Source organism: Leptodactylus fuscus, chromosome 7 (assembly GCF_031893055.1).
Source record: "Leptodactylus fuscus isolate aLepFus1 chromosome 7, aLepFus1.hap2, whole genome shotgun sequence".
Classification (NCBI taxonomy): domain Eukaryota; kingdom Metazoa; phylum Chordata; class Amphibia; order Anura; family Leptodactylidae; genus Leptodactylus; species Leptodactylus fuscus.
The window spans coordinates 83,755,939-83,780,146 of record NC_134271.1 but is presented as its reverse complement, the minus strand read 5'-3'; the positions used below and the strand labels follow the sequence as shown (position 1 = coordinate 83,780,146).

At 42.6% G+C, this 24,208-nt stretch overlaps 2 protein-coding genes across 5 annotated transcripts in view; one reads left to right on the top strand and one right to left on the bottom strand.

The window, feature by feature from the left end:
- The window catches only part of EFCAB11 (EF-hand calcium binding domain 11), a 37,593-nt gene extending 34,668 nt beyond the window's left edge, over window positions 1–2,925 (top strand). The window contains exon 6 of the mRNA XM_075280670.1: window positions 2,761–2,925. Coding sequence (XP_075136771.1) covers window positions 2,761–2,842 — 82 coding nt within the window. The 3' untranslated portion in view covers window positions 2,843–2,925. The remainder of the gene's footprint in view (window positions 1–2,760) is intronic.
- Window positions 1–24,208, bottom strand: part of TTC8 (tetratricopeptide repeat domain 8) — a 485,821-nt gene that overhangs the window by 230,241 nt on the left and 231,372 nt on the right. The gene's annotated exons all lie outside the window — the stretch shown is intronic.

Sequence of the window (24,208 nt, the reverse complement as noted above, 5' to 3'; positions counted from 1 at the left end):
CTCAGCCAAATCCTTTCAGCGGTTTAGCCGTGATTGAGGAACAAACATCCAAACTCACAAACACATTTATAATATTAGTTATAATATTAGTAGGATTTATGCATATTACCCCCAGTACAGGATGTCAATGGTTGATGGTGTCAAGTTAACTGAGACTCGGATCGATGTTACTGCAGTGTTTGTCGTACCGGCGTTCTGGTCATTTTTCATTTCCCAGCAAACCCCAAATGGACACCTGAAATTAAAAGTAAATGTTAAAAAAAAAAAGTATTGGCGCCTTCAGTCTGCGCATGTGTTCTGTCTTTATTTTCTAGCCATTTGACACAAGCCACTATTGTTCAAGTAGATCTACAATGTTTGGTCATTATCTTCTGCTACAGATGGTAATAATATTGTATTCTTTGTTATTCAGATGAATGAACATTATGGCGGAGGTAACAGTGATGGAGCAAGATCCAATCTTTGTAGGCTATCCATTCTTTATATCTCTGTTGGCTCTTATACAAGTACACTACACGTACATATTCATGGATAAGATGTCTTATTGACCTTTAGCCTTTACATTGACATGTAGGCAGACATTTTTCTAGATTTTATATGATACAGATCCTTTCCAACTTGCACTGTTTATTAAAGGGATCCTATCATTCAGAAGTAAGCAGCCATTTTCTTGTGGCCTGTGGGCATGCGCAGTAGGCTCTGCCCGAGGCCTACAATTTTCTAAGCTTGCGAAGACACAGGAAGTGGACGTTCCTGAAGAAGATGGAGGCAAAGCTGGAGAGTTCTCTGGCAGCATTGGGGACCGCCCCCAGTACTGCAAGAGAACTCATTTGCATACCGGTGAAATCCGGTATGTCTATGGAACGGCTGGAGCAAAGAAGATATCTAAAGGTAGGAGACGAATAGCCTTTCTTAAGGCTATTCCTACGTGTTAGGGAAAAAAATTACTTCTGAATGATAGGATCCCTTTAATGTGTTCACTTTGCTGCCATTATTTGGGGATATACTGTATATACTCGAGTATAAGCCGACTTTTTCAGCACACTTTTCATGCAGAAAAAGCTCTCCTTGGCTTATACACGAGTCAGGGTCCACAGAGCACAGAAAACGAAGGGGAAGGTCCTTTAGTGCTACTGCTCTGTGATTGGCTTGTCATGAGGTCCCGTGACTGTGATGTCATCAAAGGTCCTGTAGCCACCGGTATGTAATATCTGCAGATAAGGTTGAGTCTAAATCCTAGTAGCTCTGCCCACACCAGAGTCTGATCACATGGTCATGATGTCATCAGAGGTCCTTTAGCCCACTAGGATTTAGCATCTACCCTGCAGATGAGTGGCCAGGATTCATTGTGTCTTATGGAAGATGTCTGTTGTATGGAGGAGAAGAAGCTACAGTAAAGTGACACACACAGGGACCTTCCTTTAGTTACTCTGCCTATTAATGTCAGGCATTTGGGGTTATTAATTTCGTTTCAGTAACTCCATGTGCCTCACATTAATAACAGTTAACCCCATCATGTCCCTCATATTAACCCCTTTGTGCCCCATATAAGGGTTACTAATATGTGAGATACATGAGGGTACTAATGAAGGACCTTAATTATGAAGATACCTAATTATTACCTCCATATGTCCCACATATCAGTAACTCTTATGTGAGGCACACAGGGGGTTAATGTGGTTAATGATCCCCATGGAGTTACTAAGTTGCAGTGCACATGACCGGACTTTATATCTGCAATGGTGGATTGCTCTTCTTAATTGTTTTCTTCAGTATTGTCAGTGGATTAAAAACATCATTGCATGCAGAAATCACTTGAGGCTTTGTTGTAAGGCATTTTCTTGTTTACCTGTAATCTTGAAGATGGGAGATATTTGTGGTACTGATATGTTTTACTACCAGAGTATTACATAGACTGGAAACACTGTGACAATCATTCAGCTGAGAGAGCTGAACTAGGTCAGGGGGCATTTTCAGTCTTCAAATGGAAAAAATAGAAAGCATTGATCATGAAAGTGATGAAGAATTGAAACATCAAGCATACCCAAATCTAAAGAATAGAGAAGTTATGACAAGCTGATCACTAGGGACATGCTCCATGGAAACCCCTGTATATGTCGGTAGCTAATAGTGAGTGTATTCGTATCAATCAGCCTAGATCAGGTGGCTGGCTCAGCATTGAGCGCTACTTCTAGTACCAGTCGCTATCTCTACATTATTAGAATTTTCTAAGAAATAGTAAAGGAGAGGCTCTTCCAGAAACACATTAGGTAACAAACATTAAAAATAAGGTTTACATTATTATGAAAATATTGTGTGTTTATTATTAAAGGGGTTTTCCAGCCTCAGTTTTTGTTTGTGGTTTTTTTTTGTTTTGTTTTTTTACTGATGATACAAAAGATAGGCCCTAGATCCCGCACAGGTCAGCTGTTGCAGCAACTTCCTGGTGGCAGAAGTTAATAGTGGATTCAATAGGAGCAGTGTTGTAGTTCCCTGGGAACACTGTGCAGTGAAAGGGGCTGCTGTGCCGCTCCTATTACTTGCAAAGAAGAGCCTGCCCATGCGGCACCTGGAAGTTGCTGCAACAGCTGATCTGTGGAGGGTCTAGGTGTCAAACCACCACAGATCCCATACTAATGATGTATTCTGTGGATAGGTCATCAATGTGAAAAATCGTACTTGGGCTGGAAAACTCCTGTAAGAACATGTAGATTCTCTTATGAAAAATCTATACTAACCTTCCCTTTGTTTCTCCTACAGGGAAGTGGATCGAGATGCAGATGGACTTGTCTGCTACAAAGACTTTGAGTATGCTATAAATTATGGTGAGGAAGAAGATTAGACTAAGTCTATTTCCCAGTCACATGACTAAACAATAACCTATTTTAATGAGCGTTTCCCCCTAAACAGCAAATACCCCTGTAAATAGAACTCTGTAGTTCATTCTTTTCTGTGAAGTTGTTTAAGGCTTTGTTTCCTAAGAACAGATAAACAAACAGGTTGTTAAAACAGTCTGCTACCCCCCAAAGGGGATGTCACCCAGCTTTTTCTAGAGTACCAAATGGTGAATTTCTTTGGTTAGTCCTCTAAAACGAGAGGATAATGCTTTACCTAGACAGACTTCTTATTCAGGAGCTATGGGTGATAACCTGCCATGATGGCCAGCTTTACTGTCATTTGGAAAGTGACCTTTTAAGGCCGGGTTGTCACACCTGTACCACAAACTGAAAAGATCACAGTCGAGAGTCCCAGAAGAAGTCACTTCGTTCCCATCCAATAACAGAATCAGCATTGCTGGCATTGCAAATATGGAAACCAAGCTGAACTTTGCAGAAAGAAGGAAATTCAAGAAGGTTTAGTGAGCGTTGCCTGGCAGCGCAGCATATACACACTCTCTCCTGTACAAGCGCTGACCTTGCTACTGTAGTCAAGCAAAATCTCTGGAGCCCCACTCAGGAAAACTGGAGCAGGTGCAGAAGTGTCATCTGAGGTTACAAGCACGGGGGTTGTCATCTGGATCAAACACACAAGTGCATTTCACAGCCGAGATCCTCAAATCTGCAGCGTGTCCTTTTGCTGTCTCTTCTAGTTCTGCAGGCAGTAAGAAAATACAAGGAGATCCATAAACAGCATCAGTTGTCTTGTTATTTACACAAGAGCACAAAGTACCAGTGGAAGGATCATTAGAGGCTAACATAAGGTCTTTAGATCTTGGGATCAAACTGTAGCAAGAACATACAAGAACATACCCAGGCGGGATGAGAAAAAGCAAATCCAAACCTAGAGAGACACTTTTTTTTTTTTTTTCCTTGATATTTGTCCTCAGTCTGTGGTACTTTTTGTATGATTCACACTTAAAAGGCCAGTACAAAAGCAGTTTAAGAAAATTTGTTATATACCTATAAGACATTAAATGAGTGGTTGCAAGGAGCTACCATTATACATCTTAACCAAAGTTAGGAGACTGTATCTGGAATCCAACAGAAGTACATTTTTTAAAAAATTCATTTCTACTACTTATAAAGTGCATCATATTCCACAGCACTTTACAGATGTTGTCAATCACTGCCCCATACAGGACTCACAATCTACATTCCCTATCAGTATGTCTTAAGAGTGTGGAAGGAAACTCACGTAAACACTGGGAAAATATACAGATGTTGTCTATAGTCAGATTCAAACCTAGGACTCCAGTGCTGCAGTACTAACCACTGAGCCACCGTAGTGCCCTGGGTTTTTACAGCCAAATAAAAATAAACTTAAAGCAAAAGGATGTCAGCTCAATGAGCAGTCAGGAGAACAAAGAAGGGCTATAGACAGAGCCACAAAAACACTATATTAGGCTAAGGCCCCACGGGCTGTAATCGCAGCGCTAAAGATTAAATCGCTGTGGTTCTTTCTGCAGCGCTTTCAACAGAAAGTTCACTGAGTTTTCCTCCGCAGACTTTCTGTTACAATTATATCTATGGGAACGCCGCCGGCTTTGCAAATCGCAGTGTGTCCGCATGGCGTTTTTTTCCGCAAAGTGGGCATGGGATTCGTCGCAGGCAAATCGCGACGTTTAGGTCCCGTGGGGCCCCGGCCTTAGTCTACGTGCAAACAAAAGTCAATATCAGGGAAAATATGTGTATACACTCACCGGCCACTTTATTAGGTATACCATGCTAGTAACGGGTTGAACCCCCTTTTGCCTTCAGAACTGCCTCAATTCTTCGTGGCATAGATTCAACAAGGTGCTGGAAGCATTCCTCAGAGATTTTGGTCCATATTGACATGATGGCATCACACAGTTGCCGCAGATTTGTCGGCTGCACATCCATGATGCGAATCTCCCGTTCCACCACATCCCAAAGATGGTCTATTGGATTGAGATCTGGTGACTGTGGAGGCCATTGGAGTACAGTGAACTCATTGTCATGTTCAAGAAACCAGTCTGAGATGATTCCAGCTTTATGACATGGCATTGCATTATCCTGCTGAAAGTAGCCATCAGATGTTGGGTACATTGTGGTCATAAAGGGATGGACATGGTCAGCAACAATACTCAGGTAGGCTTTGGCGTTGCAACGATGCTCAATTGGTACCAAGGGGCCCAAAGAGTGCCAAGAAAATATTCCCCACACCATGACACCACCACCACCACCAGCCTGAACCGTTGATACAAGGCAGGATGGATCCATGCTTTCATGTTGTTGACGCCAAATTCTGACCCTACCATCCGAATGTCGCAGCAGAAATCGAGACTCATCAGACCAGGCAACGTTTTTTCCAATCTTCAATTGTCCAATTTGGTTGTAACGGGTGGCTATTTGAGTCACTGTTGCCTTTCTATCAGCTCGAACCAGTCTGGCCATTCTCCTCTGGCATCAACAACGCATTTCCGCCCACAGAACTGCCGCTCACTGGATGTTTTTTCTTTTTCGGACCATTCTCTGTAAACCCTAGAGATGGTTGTGCGTGAAAATCCCAGTAGATCAGCAGTTTCTGAAATACTCAGACCAGCCCTTCTGGCACCAACAACCATGCCACGTTCAAAGGCACTCAAATCACCTTTCTTCCCCATACTGATGCTCGGTTTGAACTGCAGGAGATTGTCTTGACCATGTCTACATGCCTAAATGCACTGAGTTGCCGCCATGTGATTGGCTGATTAGAAATTAAGTGTTAACGAGCAGTTGGACAGGTGTACCTAATAAAGTGGCCGGTGAGTGTGTGTGTGTGTGTGTGTATATATATATATATATATATATATATATATATATATATATATAGTATAAGGTCTTCAGAGTTAAAAAGAGTTCCACAAAATGGAAACACTGATAGATCAACTGTTTTGATAATGGGTAATGCTAGTAACAGACCCATAGTGTAAACAAGTAATAGAGATAGCACCCTCCCAATGTGTTTTGGGTTTTTATGACACATTTCCACAGTAAGGTTCTATACGCGTTAGAACTCAGATTTACTTCGTTAGACTATATTCACACTACCATTATTAATAGGCATTGGCGTTATCCGTTATAGGCATGCACAACTTTTTCTTCTATCAGAAAAGTAAAAAACACGATGGAAGAAAGCTTCCATCGTGTTTGGGATGGAGGAGCCTTCATCTGCATTTGTAATTTCCTGTGCAGGATTATAGCAACGGAAATTAAATAACAATAGTGTGAACAAACCCTAGTTCTGTTTACAGTTTGTCTGTAATCTGGTTATGCAGAATTGTGTATATCAAGGTGGACATCACTGGTGGGCTATTCTGTGTACACCAGCTTGAAGGCGGATTTACATTTTAAAGGGGTTATCCTCAGATTAGGCCATCAATATTAGATCTGCAGTGGTCCAACACCCAGGACCCCTGCAGATCACAGGCCTCACTTGCCATATAAACTGTAGCATCAATGGGGCAGTGCAGCAGTACAGCGAGTGAGCAGTATGGTTCTCCCATGCGTTCTCAGTACTGGTGATCTGCGGGGTCCCAGGTGTTGGACTAGCACACATCTAATATTGATGCCCTATCCTAAAGATGGGCCATCAATCTCAGAAACCAGTTAACCCCTTTAAAGGAACAGTCTATGTATATTGTGAAATCTTTGTTACACCATGAAAGAGGAATATGGCTATTTGAGTATATATAGAGCAGGTAGTCCTTCCTCCCTGCTGCTGCTCATCATGTTATTCAGCTAATGGAAAATTACTTAGAGGACATTTGTAGCTGGAATAATCAGACCCATAAATCAGAGCTGACAGGTAGAAAGTAGCGGCACTTTTATGTATCAGCAAACACCAAACATACAACCAGGAAATAGTTCTTGAATATGAAAGACAGATCAATGTCCAGTCATCAATTTTTCTACAATACATGTCTTAGGAAGCCCATTTTGTAAAACTACAAGTTGCAGCATAACCTGTCATGCCAGCTTGCACAATAGTTCTATTATAATTCTTAATTCCGTTTATAAGCCCAACCAAGACAAGGAACCCCATAAATTGCAGCCACAAATGTAATTTTTACATACATAATACACATAAAAGCATTTTAGGACAACATATTAGCTAAAAGCAATGTGAAACTCCAGAGAGATAGCAGTTTAGAGGAGGTGTTGGTGTGTGTTCACATTTTATTATTGCAGGGAAGTTCCAGATGCATACATTGAATTTATCCATGGGCCCCATTCATTCAGTGTATGCCAAAAAGAGTGTCATCATGTTATACACCATGGACTGCTGTGCAATAGTATACTTTTTTCTGTATAACCTAGCATAGTACATTACGCTATTACATGCAGAGGCATTTAGTAAGCTAAACATATGTCACAGTATGGGCAACATATGTCACTGTTTGCCTATAGAGAATCTTCTTGTCTGAAATGTTTGCAATACATTGCAGATTTTAAAGGGGATTTTTCCGGATCAGGATATCGGTGACCTAACGTTAGCATTCACTATCAGATCAATGGAAGGTTGACTTTTACCAACCCCACGATCAGCTTTATGAAGGTACCATGCTGTGTCCTCTTCACTGTTTGTCTTGATCTAATATCAACATCATAGGATATTGCAGCTTCATTCCATTTACTTAAAGGGATTGTGGATTGTGCAGATAGAAGAAACAAGATAAATACTGAAGAGCTGACAACTGATTGGTGGGGTTCCTGAGAATAAGATCCAACATGGGTAGAACTACTTTGGAAATGTCTATTCTGACCATAGGCAGGTTTTATCTTGTGCCTAAGATCAGGTGAGTATTACAACCTGCAAGTTTACAGAATGCTTGTCCTCCACGTTGTGTGAAGAATCGTCTCCGCAGGGTTTTACTTCTTTCTATAACTAGCAGAAAGATAAACTGCACCAGAGAAGTAAATTGTATTGGACTGGCAAATCCTATTGGCTTATGTGATTTAGTAACAGCGCATTCAATTGAGGTTACAATATCTGAATGGAAATAGCTCTTTCCACTATGCCAATAAGGATGAAATGTAATTACGTGCGCTAGAATCAGTTTCAGCTCCATCGTAACTCGTAATGTGGCAGTCGCTATCCTTGGAACCGACAGGAGCCAGAGGGGTTCATCCTAATGACAGTAATACACTTTGTATTGAAGGAAGCTGCATGCTGCTGAAAACTGATACGTCTTGGTTCACTCCACGCAGATATCCCTTTCTGTCTGATCGCTGCTCAGACTGGAAAACTTAAATAAAATCCAAAAGTATTGCTTTTAAGGGAAAGTAAACCCTACCCGAGGTATGAAAGGGGCTAATTGACTTCCATTTATGCTGAAAAGTATGTTTACCACTGAACATTGTTTCAGCTTTTATTCCATGTAGAATACACCTAAATAACGTGCAGTCATGTCATAAATACATTACTTACTTGCAGGAACTAACTCTGGACAAGTAATGTAAAACAAACAGCCCACCAGCTGAATAGTGATTGCAGCTCTGGAGTATTATACAGGACAAGTCATGTAATGTGCAGGTCGTGTGCACAGTAATAACAACTGAATGGAGTTTGAAAGGGTTCTTTACTAAAAGATGGAAAAGGAACAAACAGTGCATAGAATTGTAAACTGATTAAGTAAATACTGCACATTAGCCGATGCAACGGAAGTCGCCTTCCTCCTTGGTCAAGATTCAAGACAACACTATTGGTGCTACGTCCATTAGCTGAACCACACTGTCCACTTACGAGTTTCCAATACACTATTACACACTTCAGGTTACGGTCCAGAGGAGACATTGTGGTGTATGCTAATTGTAATATGGCTTAAATACATTTGCTTTTCATTCAATAGAGGCGACAACCCAAAGAGAGGTGAGTAATATTAGTGTAGGATCTCATCTAAAAAAGGTCACTTTGTTGTGGCAGATGGATGTATACAGTTTAATCAAAATGTTAACCAAGAACCTCATTTTCATGTTGGGAGCCCCATAGAAGTGAATTGAGCGCTGGTTACGCAAATACACTGGTGCTTCATTCACAAGGAGTCCTTAGGGGGACTTTCGGTGATTGGACACTTATTGCTAATCCTGTGGCTAGAGGGGACAAGTGTATATAAGAGCACAACCACTTTAAATGTGTGTCAGGAGGAATAGGAGAACTGATTAACAGCCTCTTTAATTTAACAATGCCCGATCTACCTCAGCACTCCAGTTGGCTTCCTCTTGTCCTTCTCTGGCTATCAATATGTACAGGAGTCCACTAGTTAATCACTAGCCCCAAGAAGGAATGCAGCTCACTTCTGATCATGGGAACCAGTCACTATTGTACTGCCTTCACCTTCAAGTCTATAGGTTGTACTCCCTCCTTGGACATTATGTGCCCCAAGAACGCCAAACTCTTCCATAGGAGATGGCACTTCTTGGACTTCAGTTTCTGTCTGTACCTTTCCAGCCAAGTCATGACTCGGTCCAGTCCATGTATTTTCCCCTCAAGTGTAGATGAGAAAATCATCACATCTTCCAGATAAATGAGGAAGCATTCATGGTTGAGTTTCCCCATGCATAACTCCATTAACTATTGGAATGTTGCTGGGACATTTTTGAGTCCAAATGACATATGGAGAAATTCATACAGTTCCATGGGCGTGATGAACGTAGTCTTCTTCTTGGCCATCTTGGCTACAGGTCTAATGCAGAGAAATATCAGGGCCTGTCCAGAACGAGCAACAAATTTTTAATCCTAGCAGAGGAATACAAAGCTTGTGCAGTGCAGGCATTCAGGCTGGTAATCTATATAAACCACAAGAGCCTTTCTCTTTTTTGAAAGACCCCCTTGGATTTCCACTTGGCCAGATCACCTGACTGTCCTGCATTTGTTTCAGCAGCATCTTCACTTTCTAATACAGAACCAGAGGGATATGCAAGTACTGATATTGGATGGATAGGACATCCTGGTTGGGATCATGTGCCCAATCATTTGGCTCATCCAAAAATCTACAACATGTCTCAAAAACGCACTATAATGTTTCACTAAGATCATGGCGAAACACTGTCATTCTTGCATGACCAATTAATGATAATTTATGTTCACCTTTTACAATAGCTGGTTTCCTGATGGTCTCACTTCTACTCTGAAGGAGCACACCATAATTATTGCTGCGGCCACATCAGTTGAATCCACACACGACTGGTGTTCCTGTGGAGCTTGTATGCCCTGCACTGGATACACTTTAGCCACCAGTTCATTCAGGGCTAGGGTCACACTGTACTCGCCGTTCTCACACACAGTTGGCCTTCTCACACTGCACACAGGATCCATCTGATAGCCACTCCTTCCCGCTGCAATATGAAATCTACCATTAAAGTGGTACCTTGCAACCGTACACTGGTGCCCACCGGCAGTGTTACCAGGGTCTTTTATCCTATGTGTATTTCTACAGTGGAAAAATGCTGAAGCCCAAAATGAGCTTACCAGATAGGTTGGTTAATAGTACCTGCACTGAAAAATTCTAGCATCCTCTGCAGAGCTTGCTGTGTAGGCCTGTGTTTGGGACCTGTGTAGGCCTGGTTTTGGGACCTGTTTAGGCCTGGTTTTGGGGCCTGTGTTTTCAATACCGGGGTGCAAAGCTGTAATGCTATTAGTCCATCCAACTCCTTCAGCACTTTTATGGCGTTAAATCCATCACACCTTTGTTTTTCAGGATTCATCCCTGGACAGCACATATAATTCCAGTCTTCTGAATGGAAAGGTTATTATCCAGTCCAAAGAAAGAATCTAAGTGGTAACCTACGACGTGGTGTCAGGCAAAGTAACTCATTGCTTCAATTAGAGTTCTCAACACAGAGCTCTTACTAATATCATCCACCTCTTCCACATTGGGACAGTTTTTAATAGTTCCTGCTCCTTTGCAGGACACTCTAGTTTAAATCTTCCCATAAAGCACAGTTCCCCAGAGGGTTCAATCCCATGCTATGTTCCCGTCTTGGTTGCATGTCCAACACTTACAACTTGTAATTTGCAATCTTCCACCAGAACATGGGTCTATGGGTGTGGGTTAGCTTGTGCTCAATGCACATCCCGTTTGCTTCTCCATCAATCCACTCACAATTGCCTATTTTTTAAACTATGCTTTTAGGTGAAACTTCATTTTTAATTTTTCTTATCACTATTCTATATCTATATTTTTAAAGAAGCACTGGACTGTTAAAGGCAGTCTATCACCAGGGTGCAGCATATCAAACCAGCAACATAGTTATTTTTTTCCCATAAAAATTAGTACCAAGGTTGCTGACATATTAATTTATTTCAGAATATGCAAATTTGCAATCTAGCACACCGAGGGCAGCTCTCGTGCTATGTACAGTCTGCTCTGATACAGCCTCCTCTACCCCTCCTTTTCCAGGGCCAGGTGAGATTTCAGCTTAAGCACTGTCACTCAAAGAAGGCAGTGGGAAGGAGGGCATTCATATAAGTAAAAATAAATAAAAAAGCACCACAGAGAATGATGTATATAAAACATAACTTTTACTTTAAAAAAAACTAATACTATAAAATTATGTCACATACAAGTGAATAAAAAGTCACTTACACATTTCGAGACTGTCAGCCATTTACTCGTAGCATGAACACTATACAAATATAGTCATAATAAATAAATTCCACAACTTCCAAACACAGGAAAAAAAACACCTGTAGATTAATAAAATTAATAATCTGCTTTCACAGGTTAGGGCGGGTTGACACCTGCGCCCGGTCTCTGCTTTGCAGGTTTCCATTTCCTGTCCGAGAAACTGGACAGGAGACGGAAAGCGGCAGGCAGTTTTCAAACCCATTAATTTGAATGGGTTTGCAAAGTGTGCGTCCGTGAGCGTCTTCTGCCTCTCCGCGGCGAAACCGTTTATTTTTAACTAGACACAAAGTCGGACATGCAGGACTTTGTGTCCAGTTAAAGAAAAAACTGTTTTGCTGCAGAGAGCAGAAGGCGCTCACCGGCGGACACTGATTGCCGGGTTTACGTTTCCTGTTAGCAGAAGACGGAAACCCACGAAACGGAGATCGGAATGTAAACCCGCCCTTACTAGTAATGACACCACCCTAGTAATCCCTTAATCCAACAACAAAACAAAAGAACATACAGTGGATATAATCTCAAGAAAAAAAAAAAACATATGAAAAAAACAACTGGGAACCATCTTATGAAAACAAAAACAAATGAAAAACAATGACAATGTATGTATTCTTTTACATAACGAGATTTTTAAATATATCTTAATATTAGAAAACCACAAATAATGCAGTCTCATACCTTCTTCTAGAAATTACACCCCAATGATAGTCCATACCAAAGAGACAGGAGGACGATATCTTCACTAAATAATAGGTCATTTAGAGAAGATATAATTTTTCTAATATTAAGATATTAGAATTATATATTAAGATAATACATTGTATTACATATCTGGTTTTAATGAATATATTTAAAAAATTGGTGATGCATTCTTGATGGAGGTCAGCTGCATCTCAATTCTGTGCTCTCTTGGTGAGGACTTCTTCACAAAAGGTGTCTTCTGGAGAGAAACGACTGCCAGAGCCTCAACATGTTCCTCCCTTCCCCAAGTGATCAACATTCTAAGTAGAAATGATTTTGTGGCTCCTTCTCCAGTCTCCCTCTAAGGATCTTCTTCAACGAGTGGTTTCTGATCACTATGAGGAATTTATCCTGTAGCACGATCTTTGGGTTCAACAGGAGACCGCTCTTCACCCTGGCTTTCCTCCACAATGTGGCCAATAGTCCCTGGTGTCTATTAGCAAAACCTCTCAAAAAACTATTTCCATACAACTATGTCAACACATTATTATAGACTTCCTCCAGAAGGACACAAATCTGTTCAAAATACTGTGGTCATCCAGGTATATCAATGTGCTCTTTGGATTCTAGCCATACTCGGGACTAACTCCACTTTCAAATGGGTGGGCATGTTTCATAGCCTGCCCACCAATCCCAACCTCTCTTTCCAGTCGCCCTGCAGAACACTAGAGCCATTGAACTTCGGAGGTTGAATCAGAAGCCCTGCTGCTCTTGAGAGGTAATCTGTGGCAGTACTGGTGCTGGTTCTCAACTTTTGGAGTGTAACATTCTTTCTCGTACAGGAACTACACCTGATCCATCTTGCCAACTAGTGGCAAATGTAATGATAACACAAAGGGGAATGGATTGGTTCTTTACTAATAACAACTCTCTAGACTGTTTAACCCCTTAAGGACCAGGCCATTTTTTGGTTTCGCATTTTCGTTTTTCCCTCCTCACATTTCAAGAGCCATAACTTTTTCATTTTTCAGTTCACAGAGTCACATGATGGCTTATTGTTTGCGGGACAAATTGTACTTTGTAATGGCATCATTCAATATGCTGTGCAATGTACTGGGAAGCTGGAAAAAAATTCAGAATGAGGTGCAATTGGAGAAAAAATGCATTTGCGCCATTTTCTTATGGGTTTAATTTTTACAGCGTTCACTGTTTGGTACAAATGACATGTTACCTGTGTTCTACGTGTCAGTACGAACGCGGTGATACCAAATTTATATAGTATTTGAAATGTTTTGATACTTTTAAAAAAATGATAAACTTTGCAAAATAGAAAAAAAAATTTGTGTCATCATGTTCTAACACCTGTAACTTTTTCATATTTCCATGTATGGAGCTGGTTGTGGTGTCTTTTTATGCGGGACAAGATGACGTTTCTATTGATACCATTTGGGGAAAGATCTGATGGTTTGATCACTTTTTATTCAATTTTTTATAGGAGGCAAAGTGTTGAAAAAAACGCTTTTTGGCTGTTTTTATTTTATTTTGCCGCTACGCCGTTCGCAGTACGGGATAAATGTTTTAATATTCTAATAGTTCGGGCATTTTGGAGCGCGGGGATACCTAATATGTTTATGTTTAATGTTCTTTAATTACTTTTATAGCTAATCTAGGGAAAGGGGGGTGATTTGAACTTTTATATTTTTTTAATTTTTTTAATACTTTTAAAAACTTTTTTTTTTCTTCTGTTACATTTATGATCAGACCCCTTAGGTACCTTGAAACCTAGGGGGTCTGATCGCTCATACTATTCACTACAATACTACAGTATTGCAGTGAATAGGAAAATCGCAGCACTTCTATTAGACGATGCCTCTGGCATCGTCTAATAGATCTTGTGCAGAGACAAGCCTGGAAGCCTTCAATAGGCTTCCGGCTGTCATAGCAACCGATCACCGCCCTCATGTGACGTTCAGGAGGGCGGCGATCGGGGAAACATGGCGGCTCCCATGCCGCCTGCGCTGTTTACACGCTGCGGTCGCGTTTGACCGCAGTGTGTAAAGGGTTAACAGCAGCGATCGGCTCGGGCACCGACTGCTGCTGTTATTGGCAGGTCCTGGCTGTATTATACAGCCGGCATCTGCCGTGTATGGAGCGAGCTCAGCGTGTGAGCTCGCTCCATACATCCCCATGCGACCCATGACGTACAGTTACGTCAAGGGTCGCTAAGGGGTTAAAGAATTGTAAACTGATGAAACAACTACCATGCACTACCAGTCTACAGCTCCCAGGCCAATGCAACAGAAGTCTCCTACATCTTCGGGTGAGATGCAGGAAGACATTATTAGCGCTTCTTCCACTGGCTGACCCTCAGGATACATTCACCGGTTTATAAGTATATTGTTGTGCACGCTACATCTTGCGCTCCCCTCTAGACTCTTTGTGGCTCTATTGCCCAGTATGCCTACAGTGGGTTTCACTCATGTGACGCTAGGTTTACACTTTCCGTTCCTTGGGTCTGCTTGGGGACCTGAGAAATGGAAACCTAATCCACTTAAAAAGTGGTTACCCGTGGACCCCATAGACTATAATGGGGTCCACTGTGTTTCCACCCAAAAAAATTCAGAGAAAAGTCCTGCTTACTCTCTGCATTTCTAAATGGGGAACGGAATTCCCGAGCACTCATTGAGTGTAGATGTGGATATACTGTCAGCCTGGATCCTTTGCACATACAACGCTCACTCACTAACAGGAAGTCTGATTCAGGTTAGTGAGTGATCAGGGCGATGTGGAGGATGGCATGAAGGCCCAATGTCCACAGATGGGGGTTGTGCTCACAGCCCAACACTGTGCAGGACACTTGGCATTTGCCACAGAACACCAGGATTGGCAACTTCGCCACTGGCGCCCTGTGCTCTTCACAAATGAAAGCAGGTTCATACTGAGCACATGTGACAGAGTCTGGAGACCCCATGGAGAGCGATCTGCCTGCAACATCCTGCAGCATGACTGGTTTGGCAGTGGGTCAGTAATGGTGTGGGGTGGCATTTCTTTGGAGGGCCGCACAGCCCTCCATGTGCTCGCTAGAGGTAGCCTGACTGCCATTAGGTATCGAGAGGAAATCCTCAGGCCCCTTGTGAGACCATATGCTGGTGCGGTTGGCCCTGGGTTCCTCCTAATGCAGGACAATGCCAGACCTCATGTGGCTGGAGTTTGTCAACAGTTCCTGCAAGATGAAGGCATTGAAGCTATGGACTGGCCCGCCCCTTCCCCAGACCTGAATCCAATTGAGCACATCTGAGACATCATATCTCGCTCCATCCACCAACATCACGTTGCACCACAGACTGTCCAGGAGTTGGCAGATGCTTTAGTCCAGGTCTGGGAGGAGATCCCTCAGGAGACCATCCGCAACCTCATCAGGAGTATGCCCAGGCATTGTAGGGAGGTCATTCAGGCACGTGGAGCTCACACACACTACTGAGCCTCATTTTGACATGTTTTAAGGACATTACTCCAAAGTTGGATCAACCTTTAGTGTGTTTTACCACTTTAATTTTGTGGGGGACTCCAAATTCAGGCCTCTATTGGTTAATAAATTTGATTTCCATTGATGATTTTTGTGTGATTTTGTTGTCATCACATGCAACTTTATACAGAACAAAGTTTTTAATGAGAATATTTCATTCATTTAGATCTAGGATGTGTTATTTGAGTGTTCACTTTATCCAGTCGCGGCATTCCACTCCAGATTAGGCCCAAATGACTGGGCCTAGTCAGGAGGGAGTGTTGCGCCACGGATAACAGCCGTGGAATCCGCGGCAAGATAAGGCAGCTCGCTTCTTTTTCTGCGAGTAGGTAAAATCCGCTAACGGAAAAAAGAAGTGAACGACTCCCATTGAAGTCAATGGGAAGCGGTTTTTTGAGCCAGATTCTGAGGCAGATTTTGTGTCAAAATCCAGTCCAAAAAACCCAGTTTGAACTTACCCTTAGGGTGCATGCACACTACGTAACGCCAGGCGTGTATGAGAGCCGTACACGCTGGCGTTACAGCAGGGCTGCCGAACACTTCCCATTCACTTCAATGGGAGCGCTCGTAAACGCCGCTGTTACGAGCGCTCCCATTGAAGTGAATGGGAAGTGTTCGGCAGTCTGCTGTAATGCCGGCGTGTACGGCTCTCATACACACCCGGCGTTACTCAGTGTGCATGCACCCTTAGAGTGGCTGAGTCCTAGACGACCCAGATCAGCCTAGCAGTTATGGGCAGGAGGCTGTATTTTTCCAGTAAGGCTAGGTTCACACCTGTGCCCGGTCTCCACCTGAGGATTCCGTTCCCCATTACGCTTCAAAAACGCGAAGAGAAAAGTCCTGCAAACAGCGCTTTTTTTCTCTGCATTTCCTGCCCTTTTCAGGCGGAAATCCAGTGGATCCCATTATAGTTTATTTGGTACGTGGGTTTCTGAACAGAAACCCGAGCGCAGGTGTGAACCTGGTGTAAGTGGAGCTAATGTATCAGCCCAGTAAGGGTGCATTCACACGATGTAACGTGCAGCGTGATCTGGCATGTATACGGCGTGTCAGAGTTTGCGCGCCGTAAAAGCTCCCATTCATTTCAATGCGAGTTAGGATCGTATATGCCGCAAAATCACAGCCACAAAATAACGCGGCGTATATGATCCTAACTCCTATTGAAATGAATGGGAGCTTTTACGGTGCGCAAACGGTGCGTTACATCGTGTGAATGCACCCTTACAGGGGAAGTCAGCCGCCCTCCATAAATACTTTCAAAAGATCTATTATGACCTTATGGGGGCATAATGTAAAAAAAATAAATAAATAGAAAAGTTTAAAAAAAAAAAAAATTAAGTAAAATAATTAAAGAAAATAATAATACACCAGTACCACACCCACATCACAGGTTCTAACCCCACCCCCGATGACACAATACAAAATAGAATTCACCGTAACGGAGAGGGAAAAGTATTTAAATAAGTTTCTTAGTAGCTCCTCCGTGCAACCCCCCCGGAATAGCAGCATCGCTCCTGCCGCTGCTGGCTTCATACAGGGCAGAAGCATAGCAATGTTGCAGGCATCTGTACTGGCGTCTAACGGTCCCCGGCATCCGCCTCTCTATTACAGCGGATGCCGGGTCTGTATTGGCGGCCCCTTCCCCCCAAAGGGTAAACTACCCCCCCCCTCTCCAGGCTCGCTCCCGTGCACTTAGCCCCTCCTCCCTCAGAGCAGCAGATACATCACTTGACTTATGACCAGATAAATCAAGGGATGTGTCCCAAAAAAATGAATAAAGTGATATAGTGGACAAACAAAGCAGTTTTGCTGAAGCAATGTATTTAGGAAAAGTCTTACATTCACATTAACAAACAGTATAGATAGGATCCTTGTGATGGGACAACCCCTTTAAGGGATGTGCATTATCATGTCCCTACCATAAGTTCCTGGGTTTCATAAGTCCTTCTATTCTGCATAAGTTCGGCATCTTTAAAGAGGACCTTTCATGTCCTCAGACACGTGCGATTTTATACACCGCTAAAAAGCCGACAGTGTGCTGTCGGCTGAAGGGTGTTTCTGACAGTTTAGCTGGGCTGTAAGGAACGCCCCCACCGAATGTACTCGTCCATAGACTAGTGTAGGGGGCGTTCTTCACAATTTAGCATCAGTAAGGAACACCCCTTCTGACAGTATAGGGCTATGGACGAGTACTGTTGGGGGGGGTGCATTCCTCACAGTCCAGCTACACTGTCAGGAACGCCCTTCTGACAGTGGGAAGAGATCAGTAACAGCACCGATATCTCCAGCCCTGGGCACATAACATGAAAGCCGATAGTGCACTGAATTCAGCGCATGTTCGTCTTTCTAGTGGTATATAAAACCACATGCTTTATGGATAAATGTACATGCTCACCCCTGGAATTTTAGCCTGACATATGCATTTTCCCCTCTTCCTCTCACTTTGCGAATACTACAGAAGTTGTGCTCGGAACCAGTTACACTCATTATGGTGACTCCATTCTGGCTGAAATGAAGGTGGATCAGGCTAATTTATCATCCAGTGGTAGCAGGGCCCTTCAATTTCCCAATTCTCCAGGACCTTTTCTATTAAGGCCCAATTTTACATCCGAATGCAGGCAAAGTTCAACTTTCGGCTTGGCTTCTGAAGAAAAGATCCTAAAAGCTCTGGGATTGTCAGATGCCATCATGCAGACTCTTCTTGCTAGTAGGAAATTGGTCACTTGGGCTATATATTGGAAGGTAGGGAAAACAATTTGCTCTTGTGGCCAAAATCTGATTTTCACCCCTAATTTCCACCCTGGATTTTCTACAGGCAAGACTGAAAGAGGTCTAAAACCAAACACTCTAAAGGTGCAAATTTCTGCTCTAGAATCCTTTGATGTAACCTGGCTAATCATGATTGGATCAAGTTTGTTAAAGCTGCAATCAAACTTTGCCCTAGAGCATGTAACCTTAGTCTTTCCTGGGATCTTTCTATTGTTCTTAACGGTCTATACAGGCATCCGTTTGAACCTCTAGACTGGAACAACCTTAGAAGACTCACTTGGAAGATCACCTTATCTAGAAGGGTAAGCGAGCCATTAAAGAACCTTTTCAGGATGATTGCACCTTCTCTAAGTAGGTTCCTACATTTCTAACCAAAGTTGTGTCTGACTTGCACATGTCTCAGGACATTGTTATTCCATCCTTCCATCAGAATCCCTCTATTGCTAAAGAGGTGGAATTTCCTTTTCTTGACGTCTGCTGTGTCATCCTTACTTACCTTGAGTCCTCTAGAACAGGGGTCCCCAACCGCCGGTCCGCAGACCAGTACCAGGCCGCGGGGCATGTTGCATCGGTCCGCATACCGGCGGCGAGGAGTCAGCAGCTGCTGACGCTTGGTTGTTGCTCATTGGGATAAGGTGAGCAAAGTGCGGGGTTGAGCCGGGACCCGCTGTATGTCCGGGATTCTAGTACTATGCAGGACATGCAGCGGGTCTTGGCTCCACCCCGCACTCGCCTACCAAACTTTGGGCAACTACATTACACGTCACTTGTCCCTGTGACGTGTAATATAGCTGTAGTGAGGCTGTAGTGAAGTTAATAGCAGCATTAGGAGTGATATCCGTCATCAGTGGCCATCTTCATAACAGTGTCTGTCATCAGTAGCCATCTTCATAACCTGCAGTGTCCGTCATCAGTAGCCATCTTCATAACCTGCAGTGTCCGTCATAAGTAATCTACACCCCCATGCTTAAAGGGGTATTCCCACCTCACATACTCATCAGTCTTTACTGCTGTAAAATCTTCTTTCTTCCTGGTTTCTTACATCATTTGGTGGGTGGGGTTTCACATGCAACCTGCCATTTAGCTCCGCCCCCAAATTCACATGTAGCTCCGCCCAGCCCACCCATATTGGACTATGAAGTACAGGCAGCAGCAACTCCATTCTGTGTTACATACAGAGACTGCCTGTCTCTGCTATAATGAACACAATTGAATTAGCTAGCCTGATAACTGGGAGAACAGAAGAAATGAAAGCAGCTCCTCTCCTCTATCTGATAGCAGGAAGCTAGGTCACGTGGTGTAGACACAGGAATAGCTAGATACACAGGCTCGCTCCCGTGCACATAGCCCCTCCTCCCTCCCCCCTGAGAGCAGGCAGATACATCACTTGACTCATGAGCAGCTAAGTCAGGGCTATGGCCACAAAGAATTGAATAAAGTAAGATAGTGGACAAACAAAGCAGTTTTGCTGAAGCAGTGTATTTAGGAAAAGTCTTAAATCCACATTAACAAGCAGCATAGATAGGATCCTTGTGATGGGACAACCCCTTTAACCCTGCCCCCAACCACACCCCTTCCCGCCCCCACCGGGCCATAGAAAAATTGTCTTGCTGAAACTGATCCCTGGTGGAAAAAAGGTTCGGGACCACTGCTCTAGAACCTGGAAGGTAGATAAACTTCTAAGGGGACTATTTTAACTTGGATAAAGAAGTTGATTATTGATTCTTATTCTTCTCAGGATCTCTCTCCTCCTCTGAAAATCAAAACCTACTCTACTAGAGACACAGTAATCTTTTTGGCCGAAAGAACCTGTGCTTCTAATGAGCCGATTTTCAGGGTGGCTACCAGGTCTTCTCCTCAAACTTTCATTAAGCACTATCATCTAGATCAGAGGTTCTCAAACTTATTTTGTCTACCGCCCACTTCTAGAATTAATTATTTTCTAGCGCCCCCCAAATTATTTTACTTTACTACATCTTAAGAATCACAATCGCAGTCATTTTGTTAATAATTAAATTATGTGTGTCATGTGAAAATAAGACTTTCTGATGAGGGTAATGTAAAACACCATTTTGTAATATTAGGAAAACTTTTATTCATGTTATTAAAACAAACATTTCAATTTTAAAACTAATCTAATGTGAAGGATGAATTTGATGATTTTTAACAAGTTTGTTAATATCAGGCTCGAATTTACTCAAAAACAGCTGTAAGTCACCGCGTTTGGTAATCTGCAACCGATTTGCAAATCTGCAAAGTTTGTGTTAAAAGCAAAAAAACTATTTTAAAGGGGTAGCCTCATGAAGCTTGATCTGCCTTCTAAGCTGCCTAAAAATCTTCTTTCTTCCTGTTTGCTCGCGTCAATTATCCCCACCCCCAAATTAGCGTGTAGCTCCGCCCACCACATAGCGTGATCCTATGGGATGACTGAAGGGCCTGTGATGTCATCAAAAGGTCCTGTAGACTTGGATTTACCTTGTACTGAGTTTCCTAAAGGACCTGGCTCCTCTGCCCACTAGCAGCCTGCTCTATATAATAAAGCTTTATCCTAGTGAACAGAGAGACCAGGTCCTTTAGCCCAGTGGGATTTAGACTGCTTTATGTAAGAAAGCAGCACTTATTCCACACACACCCCTCTATCTCACAACAGGGAGCTAGGTGATGTGTATGTGATGTGTATGTGTGGTGCAGACACAGGCTGGCTCCGTACACTCAGCCCCCCTCTCTCCCCCCACACAGCAGGGAGCTACGTCATGTGGCTCCCTCAGCAATGAGCAGGGGGCCAGGTGCTAGTGTCCATAATGAAGTGAATAAAGTAAGATAGTGGACAAACAAAGCAGTTTTGCTGAAGCAATGTATTTAGGAAAAGTCTTACATCCACATTAACAAGCAGTATAGATAGAATCATTGTTATGATACCACCCCTTTAAATTAGCCATCGCCCCCCTAAACCGCTTCAACGCCCCCCTATCTTCTCTGTGCCCTTTACTGCCCCCCTATAGGCCTCCAGCGCCCACAAGGGGGCGTTATCGCCCACTTTGAGAAAGACTGATCTAGATCTTTTGTCTTCTGGTGATCTCTCCTTTGGGAGAAAAATTCTGCAGGCTGTGGTCCCTCCCTAAGGTGGTTAGTTGGTATTCTCTTGTGTGTGCTGTTATGGAGGATGACTGAAAATAGAATTAGTTACCGGTAATTCGGTTTCTAGGAATCCTCCATGACAGCACCCTTAATTTCTTCACCTATGCATTATGATGCCTTGGTAATTTGTAAACACTGGTATGTTAATGAGAGGGAAGTGCCTTAACCTTTCTGTTTTCTGTTCCTATTAGGCATGCAGTCTTCCTCCTGTGTGTGCTATCATGGAGGATTCCTAAAAACCGAATTTCTGGTAAGAACTAATTCTATTTTTCCCAACCGTCCTGGTCTCCACTTATTGTACTCTAGGGTCTGGGAAGACCAAAGACTATAATAGCACTTTGTTGCTGACAAACCCCAAAAGTCTTGAGTCCGGGCAAAGCCCAAAACTTTTGAAAATGTTATGTTGAAAACATTTATCCACATATCACTGTGTGGGGACCAAAATGGGGGCAGCATATTGTGTGGGGACTACTAAAAGGAGCAATATACCGTGGGCACCTAAAAAGGGACAATATACTGTGTGATGATCATTAAAGGGGGCAATATACTGTGTGCGTACCAATAAAGAGGGCAATTTATTGTGTGAGAGTCAATAAAGGGGGCAGTACAATGCTAGCAGAGGGGGCATTATACTATGTGTGGGCCAAAAAAGGGGATTTTTGATCTAAAATGGGGGTGTGGCCTACAGGTTTAATTAGGACCCCATCACAGAACCAAAGATGGCCAGGTCAGGTTTTTTTTTTCTTCTTGTTTTGGAGGGGGTCTCGGGCTTTCTATAGATCGCCTCAGATAGAGAGGCTAGAGTTACCTCTGATTATAGCAGAGATCTACTCCTGCTCCTAGTTGGAATTTATTTAGATTCAGGTGTATAGAGGGTAGGCAATATGTGTCATGCACCATGAGCCTCTTAATAAATTGGATGCATCGTTGCCCAGCAAATGGGAGATCATGACTGGAGTAGGAAACACCAATCATGATGAATCTCCCCGTATGATTTAACCAGCAGAATAGTGAGAGCAACTCTGTAATATCATCCAAGATTTTATCTAGGATCAGTATAGGATAAATAATCTGAGCACACAGCCAATCCAGTACCAGCAGAACAGTGGGTGTCGCTCTGAAGTATAAATGTATTTACAGACTATAGCTGCAAATGCTTATCAAAATTGAATGAGCCCTGGAATTGTCCTGTGAGTACTGGAATGGCTGTGGAGAACATGATGGGACAAGTCATTACAAGGGAAGTCAGGGAGGCTTGAAATTGCTTTATCTCCACCAGTGCATATCATACAGAGAAAGGACCATAAACTGAGCATAGATAATATATACATTCAGACCCAATTCGTTCAGTCTTTTGTGTACACAGGGATATGGATGACTTTACATGTTCTAAGCAATTGGGACATACAGAATCTTTAGACAATGTTTAGCTTTGGTTGTAATGGCCACACATTGACAAACCTTATAAAGAAGTTATTGGCGCCTACAATGATCTACTTCTGAAAATGCTACAGTAGTTTAGAGGTGATATTACTGAACTTGGTATATTCTATAGCTCTGTTCTCTCTAAGAACCACTTCTTAGAAATATTTTATTACATTTTTCCAGCCTTTGTTTGGCAGATTCTTGATCTTTTTCTCACCAGGGGTTTAGTTACTTGTAGTTAACAATGTTTCTTTCTGTATTGTATTCATCACTCAATCTACTGACTTGCTTCTCAACTAGTGCTTACACAAAGGTGCAATGTAAAGCAGGAGACAGAGCAGCAGGTTAAGCCTCTTGTGAAAATTGAGGCAAATTCCATACCAACTGTGAGAAGATGACAGACAGAGTGCTGGAGTCTCGCTATATCAGCCCCAGGTTTCTGACTTACATGTCGTCCAGGATGGGTCTGGAATAGGCCTCAGCTCCAGCTATGGGTACTAGGCTCATTACTAAGGCCATAAAAGGCTGAAGAGCCTGCACTTCAGGGCAGATCCAGGGAGTGAGAGGAGGTGTCTGGGTGTGTCCTGATACTCTGAGTCTGGTGAGACCGTATCGTGCTTATTTGTTTGTTTGTGTGGCTGTTACTAAGCCACACGTATAGTTAGCTTATTATTATTGTTACCTCAAGTGCAAATGTACTAAAAAAAAGAGAGAAATAACCAACATTAAAATATATATTACAACAAATAAGAAATTAAAATAAAATGCACATGTGATGTAAAAATCGTCATACAATAAAATACATTACAGTACATTTGCACTTGATAAAGGACCTATGGGTCCGAAACGCGTAGTGCCATTCCCTTTGAGTGTTGTTCAATAAAGAAGGTTTCTAATAATTGGGAGAGCGCTGTCCTTGACCTATCCGGTCAGTTGGCCCTTTTCCTGTTGCCACATATGATCAGTGTCAGGGATGTTATGTTATAGTCATTGTCAGTATACCAGTGTCTGGACAGCTATATTACAGTCATTGTCTCTGTATCAGTGTCAGTCTGGTTATAGTCTATAGTATATTAGTGTTAAGACACTGACTATAATATAAC